The sequence below is a fragment of the Cyrtonyx montezumae genome, unplaced genomic scaffold, assembly GCF_038088225.1.
Source record: "Cyrtonyx montezumae isolate F1298 unplaced genomic scaffold, pur_monq_1.0 scaffold_30, whole genome shotgun sequence".
NCBI lineage: Eukaryota > Metazoa > Chordata > Aves > Galliformes > Odontophoridae > Cyrtonyx > Cyrtonyx montezumae.
In genome coordinates, this window is record NW_027072035.1 from 9,215,677 (window position 1) to 9,228,389 (window position 12,713).

Consider the following 12,713-nt stretch of genomic DNA (forward strand, 5'->3'; position numbering starts at 1 on the left):
AGAAATGAGCCACACACCAGGGATTAAATCTTTCCTCAGGCGAAGCACAGAAGAACTTACCTGTCTGTTGTGTCCTTTTTGGGTATGTCTTACTACGACTTCTTTCAATACTCTGGTCAGGCCGTGGGAGCTGAATGGAAGGATCTCTGGTCATTTGAAAAGACACCCTGCCACTTGAAAACACAACAAAATCATTTGGATCAACACCTGAGGAAACTAAGAAACAGAGGATCTCTACATTGAAAAATGCATAAGGCTTGGACAGCACATTTTTATAGCTATTTCTTTCTCATTCTTAACCATACAGTCCTGTAGAGAAAAGTAAATAATTGAATATAATTTGATTAGATCCTGAGTTCTCCATTTCAGTTATTATCTCTGTTCAGTTTCAGTCAGTAAGGAGCTACTGGCACTGCCACAGTGAAAAGACAATGAAAAGAGCACGGACAGCCCAGTGCAAAGCAAAGCAATAACAGAGTGCTCTCACTAGCACAGGCTGACAGGCTGCAAGACAAGAACAAGACATGATTCTCACTTAACAGCAAGGCTTTTCCATAACCACTATTTTAAAAGTAAATACATTATTCTACACTAATTCTAATGTCACTCTCTCCCCACATGAGTACACAGAATAAGGTGCTCATAACAAAAATCTGTAACAGGCTCCCTACTTCTCCCCAGAATACTACCTTTGCTTCTGGAAACTTAAAATACAAAGGAAGTAACAGTATTAACTCTCAGTTGCTGTAACATCTGCAGTTCTGTGATTCAGAAGTCACCAAGTATCACACCAACAAGCACTAAGCAATTAAAAACATGTAACAGTGATACATTTTCTGATCTATGTGAATACACTCCACTACAATAACTGAATTTTCACCTGAAGCCCCACAGGGGCAGTAAGCACTTAAGAACTATGATTTTCTCAACATCTGTAGAAGGATTAAGAAGGACAAGAAATATTTCTAACATTACATCAAAATAATGACTTTTTTTTTAATATATATTTGATTTCAATTTTTTTCCTCTCCGTAAAACACTTCCTTTCAGCTTTTCAGTTCTGGAACCTCACCAGTCTCACAAATTCCATAAAAAAGGGTCTTAACAAAGTGTCTCCAGATAAGATCTTCCACTCACACTAACAGCTTCACATACTCATCAAAATGCCTGATCTTAAGGAAAGGAAACTGGTTGGTTTTGTTTGTTTTTTTGTTGTCGTTGTTTTGGGTTTTTTTCGTTTGTTTGTTTTGTTTTTTAGAAAGCTAGAAGTAAAAATAATATGTTCTCACACATACACTGTAGAGTGATGGAATTATGGCTTCTGCTTTGAGCTAATGATGCATGCAGGCACAAAATACTGTCACTGCTTTTGGGGCTAAAGTAGATATAAAAGAGAGACAATCAAAGCAAAGGGAACATTCTCATAGCAGATAAAAGTAGTAATGCTGCCACTCTGAATTCCAAGAGGAGAGTAAGCTTGTCAAACACTAACTGATCAGCACTATAGTTTTTTAAAAAGAGAAAGAAGGAAGACCCATGGAACTATAAGACAGTCAGTCTCTCCTCCATGCCCAGCAAGGTCATGAAGCAGAGATGATTGGTGACAGCTAACACGGCTTCACTAAGTGCAAATTGCATCTGAAAAATCTGGGGGTACCCCTCAGGGGTACTGAGACTGGTATTACATAAAACCTTTGTCAGTGACATCGACAGTATGACTGAGTGCATCCTCAGAAAGTTTGCCAACACCAAGCTGCATAGTGTGGCTGACATACTACAGTAAAGGGATGCCAGAGTGAACCCGACAGGCTTGAGAGGTGAGCCTGGTGTAACCCTCATCAAGTTCAAGAAGGCCAAGTGCAAGGTCCTGTACATGGATTAGGGTAGTTCCAAGCACAAAAGCAGGCTGGGTGGGGAATGGGCTGAGAATAGCCCCGAGCAGGACTTAGAGGTACTGATGGACCTGAATGTGAGCCAGCAGCATGCACTTGCTGTCCAGAACACCAACCAGATAGGCTGGGCCACACTAAAAGGACCAAGGCTAAGAAGGCTAAGGCAGGTGATTGTCTCTGTCTGTTCTGCCCTCATGAGGTCACACCTGGAGCACTGTGTCTAGGTCTATTGGAGTGAGTCCAGAGGAGCACCAAAAAGATTAGTAGAGGCCTGGTACACCCCTCCTACAAAGACAGGCTGAGGGAGTTGGGCTTGTTCAGCTTGGAAAAGAGAAGGCTCCAGGGAGACCTCATCACAGCCCACTGCACTGCTTCCCAAGCCTCTGCGTGCTGCAATGGTCCAACAGGGGAAACTCCTTGTAAGCACAGACAGGAATTCTCCTATTCAGTTTCATATATGAGGTTTTGCAGGTCAAGATCAAACCACAAAACCCAAAGGCAGTACAATTCCTGTACAACTAGCAAGTTGAGAAGCTGGGTCAATGCCAGGTAACATGATGATCCAGATTACTTAGGTTATGCCAAAATATGTTGGAGAGGATGGAACAGAACCACAACAGTGATCCTGGCTGGAGACAGTCCAGACTCAGACACATGAACTCAGGCTCATCACTGGCACAATCATTCTCCCCATCAGTAACATCTTCCCTACATGCCATATCCTTAATCCAAGGTTAACATGATGATGACTGTGTTCTTACTGAAGGAGGAAGAGTGTAATAGAGCTACTATTGCACGCTGCTGTTAGTAGCTACCACAGCTACTAACTCCAGTCAGGGAGCTGCTAGAGACACTGTTGGTGACAGTTTTCTTGTTTTTAGAAGAATCCTCCCAAAAGGAAGTGACAAAGGCGTTGAAGGTCTTTTCTAACTTTGGCGATTCTATGATTCATGAAAGCAGGGGTTTCCAATTGCCAAATCCAGTGTTTTATCATACAAAGACAGTTATTTCAACAGGCTTAAAATTGTGAAGTCTCATTAAAACTCAAGAAAAACTACTGGCATCCTGACATATTGCAATTTATTCTATATTCTGCTAGTCCTCTGGGACCCTACAGCTAGAGCATCCTTAACCCATACTCCTTGCCACATCTTCCACATATATAGTGTACCATCATATTAGCTATCCTTTATATCACACTGACTGCTTGGTTAACTCTGACTGAAATTGAGAGTAAGTGTTCCCTATATATCCGTAGTGTGAAGTTTACTGCCTCTGTCAAGGCTCGTAGTCTTGAAAGCTCACCCAATTTTTCCAGTTAGAAAAGACGGGTCCTCCTCCTTTGAGATCTACCCTCATTTATATTCTAAAATCAACAACACTCAATCAGCACTACTGCTGCAACATTAAATATTGCCATCCAGATCAAGATCATTTGCAGGAGCTCAGCTGCAGGAACTTTAAAGAAGGATCTCACAGCTACACATTTTCTACACCTCTTTATATCATACTTTGGTTAATTACCAGAAGAAAGGCAGCAGCCAATGTGCTTCTCCATGTCAGTATTTCTCAGATGTCATATTAAAACCTTTAGGGCATGAACATAATTTCATAGCTTATAATAATACTCTGACTTAATGCACTGACAGGGTTCCTCTCACTTTCTCTGTGGACTCCAACAGGCCCTAGTAATCTGTGCAATAAGAAGAAACTTTCACATTTGTCCCTGGACTGGCCCAGTCTGGTAAAACAGTGCTGACTCTTGCTTTGCAAACAGAACTGCCCCAAGGCCTTGCCTGGGTGGAGCTTTTCTTTCACTGGAAGAGAAGAACAAAGGAAATGAAGGAGGAATTAAATGAACTTAGATTTAAACAACAAAATAAATTCACCTGTACCGATGTTTATATCCAATGGATCCAAACTTGCTGAATTTTCTTGACAGAGAGCTTGATTCATTTTCTGGTATTCTATATAGTTCAAAAATAAAAGAGAGTGAGTTAAACAAATAGGTCTCAACTCCCCAAGAGAAGGAAATAGAAATTTCAGATTCCAGAAAAGTAATCTTCTGTCAGTCCTTCTTCACCTGCATCTCCTAATGGATTCTTGTGAGATTGATAGCTCCACAATGCCACATGTTTATGCTCTCCTCTTTTGATTAACTCTTTATTTCAGGACAAACTGTAAACTGCTGGCACTAGCAGCCTTTTGCTTAACATTTCATAGGAGAAATCAAAAACCGTAACACAGTAATGAGTCTGCAGCAAGAATTCTGAGCTTACTCATTCTCGGCACTGCTAAAACCAATCCCAACCACCTCATCATATGATTCCTAGCCACAGGTCCTTGCACTTTCCTGCTAGTATTTTGCAAAATATAAGTGTTTTAAGACCCACAATATCAGAAAAAATTCATACACTTCAGTAAATGAACAAAATATTGTAAAACTGCAGTTAGCTTGCCCACAAAAAATTAAATAAACTGTGCTCTCTCAAGAGCGCTACTCAGAAATGCATGAAAACAGAAAACCTCAAAGTCAACAATGTTATAGAGAATTTAATGGTGAAACATGTAAATGTATATAGCAGCTCAAACCCTGCCATATATATGTGGATACTTCAGTTAGCATTTGCTTAATGGAATCCAAGATACTGCTTCAAAAAAACATTCCACAACACAAGAAAACACTGAATTTCTGAAAGATTTTTTAAACAATTTTTAATATCATTTTAAGAAAAGGGAAGGCACCAGCTTTTAAGAGCATTCTACAAACAAGACAAAAATGTCTTGCCAGAAAGCAACCTGGAGGTTCTCATTCCTCTTCTTTTAGCAGGAACAACACAATGTCAGCATCACTTACCTAAAAAACATATGATGTTCTACACAGCACTTCCACAGATGTTTGCATGTGATCTTGTCACGTGACTCAAAAAGGAAGGAAGTTTCACTGCACTGAAGACAAAACAAAAGACATCAATGTTGTTATGAAGGATTCTGCCAGTGAAACAAATCTTAATTTACTGAACACAGGAACTGACTATCTCATATTAATGGATTTAAGAAAAGCAAGGCCTGTAATTCTTTGCAATTGTTCTTTTGAATTAGATAATTCATTCTGGTTTTTCATCAGCTGAAAATAATTACTTAAAAAATGCATTCCTTAGATACAGAAAAATAGAACAGCAAGGTGATAATCAAAACACTTCTATTCCTTGATGCAGGCTCACAGATATCAGCTCTTCTACCGGAAGAGCAAAAAGGTTTTTCATACAGTTTGTTTCTGACTGCTTCTGAAACTGCACCTCATGTCAATGAAGATATTATCTTCACAATGCCCTGTTTAGTAATATAAAAAAGAACAGGAAAAAACTTAGGAGAGTATTTATGACAAATGTGAATTTCTATCAAGTAACAACATACAGAGAACATGCATAAGACGTGCAAATAAAGAAGAGTTTACGTGAACCTGGATATCAAAAAGATGAGAAGCAGGAGAGATAGAACAAAAAGTCTGAATTCAGAGTAATTAAAAATAGCTGGAAAAATGTCAAAGGTTAAAATCCTCAAATTCACCTGCAGAAGCAACAGTGAAGAAAGACAATAAACAGAGATTTTCAAAGCTTAAAATCTACTCCCTGGTAATCTGGCAGTCAGCGCAGTAGACATGAGGAAACCATAAACCACAGGGAGAGATGAAAGCAAAGGCAGACACATACAAACTATAAAACAGTTCCAGTAGATAAGAAGAAGCAACAGACATATCACAGAGCTTGTTTCCAACAACTGAAACATTCAACAACATTCTCATAAAATACATTTCCATATATCTGTTGCTCAGTAAAATTCAGTCAACCATTTTTTTTTTCTGTTGTATCCAAAATAAATGAGTCCTCAGCACAATCTGGTAACACAGCCAAGTCCTAAAACCTTTCCATCACAAAGAGGCTATGAATCATACCACACTGGGCAGACGGTTTTAGGAAATGGATGCCTTAGTTCCAGTTGTACTTCTGCAGTGCCATGCACATGCAGGTTAAGAGTTCTGGCAGGTTTCTCACATACCTCTTTTAATTAGGTACCGTGACCTGCCAGGAACTTGCAATCTGTGAACTAACTCAGTATGCTCTCTAAAATTCAACACTTCATTTCTAAGAAAAATCAGTTAACATTTTTACTAAAAACACAAATCACAAATGACCTACTTAAGCAGCCTTTCCCCACCTTGAAACAAAAAAGAGTAAAAATAAAAGATCTCTGCACCTGCTGTTAGAATAATTGAAATTTTATTCCCTGAGTAAAGTAGAAATTGGAGACATATATATATATATATAAGCTTATTTCCTCCCATGGATAATTTTAGCTATATTACTTCACTGTAAAAATATAATGGCTGCTTAGGACAGTTCCATGAAATACCCGAGGAATGAAAATCACATTCTAATCTTCCATTAAAACACATTTTCCTCTCTGGCACATCACAGCAAAAAAGACATGCTGCCACTGAGAATACTGAAAACTAGGATTTATCTGATATTGATATGCATGGCATAAGATGATTAAGTATTCAATTATTCCCATAGATGTATTCACATAGTTGCTTGAAAACAATTTCATGCTTGACCTTAGAAAGGATCTTAACCTCTCTGAAGATTCACAATGGCTTTAAGTTGGAGAAAAAAAAATAGGTTTATAATTTATAAAAAGTAAAACTAAATACCTAAATTTCTGAAGTTTCTAAATTGATTATAATTCATGTAACTGCGCAGAAAGCAAACAAACAAAAAAACACCCCCTAAAGAAGACTGCCAATAGGAAAATTCTATTTATGATAAAATTTCCAAGAATGACAACACTGCTCATGCCTCTCCGGTAATCAGAAATTGTAGTTTATTCCCTGAAAGATCATAGTGTATATAGCAACATTATAATAAAGAATGTAATGAAGGTATGTCAAAGGATAGTTTTCATTCACTTCTTTGACATATAGCAGAAACACAGTATTATTTAATTTAGATTACTTTTTCTGGATCAGACTATCACCTGGCATGATTTCATATAAACCCACACAACCATAGCAGTCAGTACACTTATAAAGAACAATATTAGATCAGGTCTCTGGTGTTAGAAGTCTTATGCAATGTAACAATTCATTTCACTTCTGTTAGGAAAGAACTTGATTACTCACCTTAAATATGTAGCATCTTGTTCTTTTTTCATTCCTTCCACTCCTAATTTTTAATTTAGGCTAAGAATCCTCTGCTACACTTGAATTTATTTAATTATATGGTCTCAAAGGAGAGAGTTTATTGGTTTTGGAAAGACAGAAGTAGAGAGAAGCCAGAGTTCTTCTGTTTTTTAAGTGACTTTTAAAATTACAGTATTTATGCAACACTCCACTATTAGCCTGAATGCCACCGAAACTGAGGGAAATATTCCTACCATGGAAAAAGTGCTATTTGTCTATTTTTTCTTCTAAGTAACAGTTTCAGGATTTTCCCATATGTAGAACAATATGTAACAAAACAAAATCAGTTACCAATTTAAGAGAGATGATACAGCTACGTCATCATATGATTGTAAGATCTGATCATAAAGCATTAGTGATTATATGCTTTACAGGCCTTATGTTACAGGAAGAAAACTCACCTTAGCTGGTAAGTTAAAAATCTGGATAATGAACTACGTGCTGAAACAGCTATTACTTAGCATGTAGCAGCCAAGTGTTGAAGAATCAAAGGAAGCCCAGCCCAATAAACTGTCAACAAATTCAGTCATGGAATTCATATTAGGGAAAACTGGGAAGGGGACAACAAGCTTTACAATAACACACTGAGGTTTATTAAGTTCGAAGGAAAAACACACACCTGAAAACTAAATACTGCCTCATAATGGATCCATGTAATAAGCTGAATAGCACAGTTCTTTTATACTAAATATAAATAAATAAAGCCTAGAACATTTACCACAAGGTTTCTCACCTACATGGAGAAGGCAATTCATAGCAGTTTATCATATTTCAATTTGTCTTATTTGCAGTCCTTCTAACTCCACTGTAACACTGCACACAACATATCTGGGATTAGGACCTTCTCCAATTACTTTTTAAGATAGTTTGAAATATTGCAAGAGTGCTGTGATTTCTCTCACAATTTTTAAGTCCATATACAAAAAAAAAAAAAAAAAAAAAAGTACTAAAGGCAGTAATAACTTCCAGGGTTATTTTTTCTCCCCTGTAGGTAGAGCACAGACCACCATACCTGATGACACCATGAATTTCTGTTTCCACTAAATGGCAACATTTTTATCAACTTCAATTACCATCATTTCTTTATGGGCTCAGAGCTTCCAGAGTGGGGCTGCTTCACCTTCTGGGAAAGATGCTTGTGCTCACTGAGCACAGAAAAGCACTTATTTTTGTACTGTGACTTCTGGCCATGCCTATGATTTGCAGCAGCAAGGGAGGGAGCATGTCTCAAAGGCACAGCTGTTGCTGCTCTGTGTAGCTGCTGAGGTGCTCGGCCACCTTCTCCTGGTCCTGAGAAAGGCTCTGAAACTTCATAAGGACCAAGATCAAGCACTCCTCTCCTTTTACAGCGGTCTGAAAGCTGCATCCTGCAGCTTCAAAGCAGGTCTGAGCTCATGCTACCATAGCCTCACCACCTTTTCTACCCTTAAAAGCACAGACAGACAGACTAGCACAGAGGCTATACATAATTTGACTTATACAGGCTTATAAATGGGTGGGTACTTCAATTTGCATCCACAGCCCCACATCACTATCACCCAGGATTCATCTGGAGGGCATCTGAGGTCTTCATGAGGCAGCTGGCAGTTAGTGTGGTGCCCAACAAATAACTGCACACTCACTGATTGCACATGGCACTACCTGACTTTTGATAGCTTGCCACAAAACATTCCATGCATCAAAAACACACTGAAAACACATGCACAGGTCAGGCCATAGCTGTTGTGACTTCTGACAGGATGAACACTAGCCACCACCACCACAAAAAATTATAACCCTCAGCAGGAGCTTGTCCACATGCACAGCCCTTCCTCAGTGGCTGAGTAGCAGTACAGCATGAAGAGAGATCTTGTTACCCTATCAAACAAAATGTCCATGCATCTACATGTACTGCATGAGCATCCACATGTCACAGAAATATTAAGGGTAGCTCTGAAGCTACAGCTTCAAGATATTATTAATCACCAGCTCAGGCACATACCTGGATACTATCAATTGTTAACTGCAATGGGAAATTTTCTGACTTTTATGTATTTACATAGCACATACCAATCATAGCTTACGTAACGGACAACATATCAGCAGTTACACAAGGTCAATCTCTAAGAACTTCATACAAGTCGGGAATCAAAATAATGATACGCCAGTCTGCATGAAGCATTTCAAGATCAAAATAAAAGCACCTCATTATCATAGTATAACAGTTGAAAAAATATTAAAGAGGAACTTAAGAAAACAGCACTTCGACCAACACCTTAGTGGCAATGAATTTAGGCTTATTCAGGAATTTTGATGGTATTTCTCCTTCAAAAAGGTACACTATTGAATACTTTGCTACTAAGATGAGCCATTCTCATGATTTTTTTTTTTTTTGAGATGATTCAATAAGCAGTTAAAAAAAGGAAATTAAAAGAAAAATAGAAACAACTAAAACAACAATCAATCAATAAACAATCATCAAAAAACAGCAGCTCGATATTGCCCTTGCTATAGAGCAACTGTGCTTGCTCACCTCTGTCCTACATAACAACTCTGGTGTGAGTGAGTGCAAATGCAAGCAATAAAAAAGTCATCTGTAATTCTTAAACCATAGTGAAGACCAAAATTCTGTTTTTATCTTCAGTAGAAGGACATCAGAACAGGAAGAACATCTCTTCAGATGTCTAGAGAACATTCTCTGCTAAATCCTCTTAAGAAACAGTAAGAGGAATAAATCAAACAAAACACTCCTGCCTAGAGCTTTTAACTCAAGGTGGAATATTGTGTGTGACAGGTATGGACCACCTTAAAACTATTTTTCAGATTTTAACAAATATGAAAAGGAGGCTAAATATATATATTTTTAGATACAACCAAAGTCTTCCAAAATAATTTAAAAAATCTTATATTTAGACAACTTTTGGACATCAGATTGGGGAACATTATATGCCTTGGAGCTACCCTTAAATTCATCAAGTATGCATCAGTGGTTGGTACTGCTCCTGAAAAGTGTCTTTACCTACTGAACTTGATGAATTCTACTGAGGCCCTTCATCTGACTGAGTGCAGAAGATAAGCCTTGCAAATCTATTCAGGGGACTATTCTGACTCAAAATAAACCATATTTCAAAACACGTTTGAACAAAAATTTCAGACTTCCATTAGACTCCTCTCTTAAAATAAGAAATAATGAAAGCAAGACTTTCACACACTCAACGATCACCATCATTACATCTGTGCTCCCAGACTACAAAATCTGTTAACCCTTTTTCTTCTCTATTTCATTCACTTAGATGAGAGAAAACTGGGAAGAAAGTGGTGTTTCTCACATGGAGAAAGCACAGAAAATGATCATGAGCCCATTCAACTGGCAGCAGAGCACATCCTTTGTGACCAGGCCTTGTTTGGTGCAGGAGGGCCTCCCGCAGTCCTGCATTCCTGAATCATTTCTAGCAAGTTTGGTCAACAGATGTCTATGCTACCAGAAAGTGTGCACAGGTATCAGGTGCATCTCCCCATTTTTTTAAAGAAACTTGCATGAAAATAGCCCTTTACTGCCTTCAAAAGTTCTCCACAGCTGTATGCTGTTTAGGGAACCCTCCTGTGCAACCTACACAGAGAATACATTCTCAACTTCATCCCAATACTTCAGGGCTTCACAAGAAGCCCGCAGCTCAGAATTCACAGCACATGTCCAGTCAGGAGACAATGAAGTAATGATACAGTGATTAATATTTCTGAAAAATAGCTTCTGTGAGCTGGTCCAGGTCTCACATTTCACATCTACCACTTCCTGAGGGGGGGTTGTGGTGAGGAGGGGGTGGGCCTCTTCTCCCTGATAAGTAATGACAGGACGAGAGGGAATGGCCACAAGTTGCGCCAGGGAAGATTTAGATTAGACCTCAGGAAGCATTTCTTTTCTGAAAGAGTGGTCAGGCACTGGAATGGCCTGCCTAGGGAGGTGGTTGAGGCACCATCCCTAGCGCTGTTCAAGAAGCGTTTAGATGAGGTGCTAAAGGACTTAATTTAGTAGTTGGGTAGAGATAGTGATAGGAGGATGGTTGGACTAGATGATCTTATAGGTCCTTTCCAACCTTATGAACTTATGAACTTATGAACTTATGAACTTATGTCAGAACAAGCCACTGATGGGCAAATACCAAGAGCAGTATTTTGTTTATGAAGGGATAGCAGCAATACCCTTAAGGAGAAAAAAACATAACACAAGCAAAGCAATGAAGCAATAACAGATAAAACCAAAATCCCAATAGTCATGCTTTCACACAGTAGCAACAGGTACACAGGAAAAAATGCACAGAAATAACAAGTTAAACAGATAGGAAATACCCCCACAGAAGAAGTCTGAAAAACTGCAAAAGCCTACACTACAAAGCAGGAAAAGAGAAGCTTGTTTATTATAATACAGTACCTTGTGCTTATTGAATCAAATTTATGAGAAGTTTAACAATGTAAACAATAAATTTGGCAGCAGCAGCCATAAACAATTTATCCTGACATAGGCACCCTACAGTGCATGTTTGAGGTAGCCTACAGACACAGAGCTGCACATTTAGAATTACATTTCTAAACCTGTCATGGAGATTAGGTGTCCACTTCCACCCATATATCAGGAGGTACCCATTCCAAGTCTTCTGACAGGTTTGAAAAAATCTCAGACAAATTTATATGAAGGAAGATATCAAAGAAGTTCCTGTAAGTAACCCCATTCACTAAAAGCACAGAAAGCTTCTACTTGATGAACATGTGTATCCTTGAATGGTGCTTGCCAGTGTGAGCCTAAGTAGCCAGTATGTGGAAACACGAAAGGCAATCCAGCCTTCACAGTTTTCACTACAGTATGGAAAATGTGATCCAAGAAAGCACTCAATAAACTCAGAAATGATCTGTTCTTCTTATTACGTGACACTAACTCCTTTGCTAAATGCCATAAAGCTCCAGCTAAGACATGGGAAATTCTCCATTATTTCATCTCTGGTGTGCTTTCCAACAAATTTTAGCAGATGGCATGCTTCCACCTATTTCATATGGACAGTGTTCCTAATAACTGCCATTGCCTTTGCAATTTTTCACTGATATTAGGGCTGTCTTTCTTTTTCTTGTAACTGTGCTGTCCCATACTAGCTAATAACTTCTCCCTCTGAACATTCTTCTCTTCAAATTTTCTTAAGACTCATATTCATTTTCAGACTGCACTTCATATATATATTCAGATTGAATGTATGTATCCAAAACATTTATGTACATCCAAGTAACTGAACTGCCTGGAAATGAGTTGCACATTCCAGACTTGGTACACCATATCCATTACAAGGAAAGTATTAATTCCTTGTGCTGCGAAGCAATATCCCGGGACAGAGGATGGAGCAAAAATGGCATGTTTAGACTCCTGTAATATTGTATCAATGGCTTTAATCCAGAGACTAAGGCTACCTATCCCAATTAATAACTTTTTCAAAGTACCAGCAAGAGAATGTTTACAGAAAGGGAGAGGAAGGTTCTTCTGCGCCATTTTGGCATTTCCTTTACTAGCTAAGGCATGAAGAATTGAAGAAACACTTCAAACAAGTTTTAGCTGCAAT

General features: G+C 38.4%; 1 protein-coding gene across 2 annotated transcripts in view; it reads right to left on the bottom strand.

The window, feature by feature from the left end:
- Positions 1-12,713, bottom strand: part of EPB41L4A (erythrocyte membrane protein band 4.1 like 4A) — a 128,185-nt gene that overhangs the window by 41,638 nt on the left and 73,834 nt on the right. For both annotated transcript variants that reach the window (XM_065744247.1, XM_065744248.1), the window contains exons 10-12: positions 4,750-4,841; positions 3,782-3,859; positions 61-173 (exon numbers count right to left, since the gene is read on the bottom strand). In XM_065744247.1, coding sequence (XP_065600319.1) covers positions 61-173; positions 3,782-3,859; positions 4,750-4,841 — 283 coding nt within the window. The remainder of the gene's footprint in view (positions 1-60; positions 174-3,781; positions 3,860-4,749; positions 4,842-12,713) is intronic.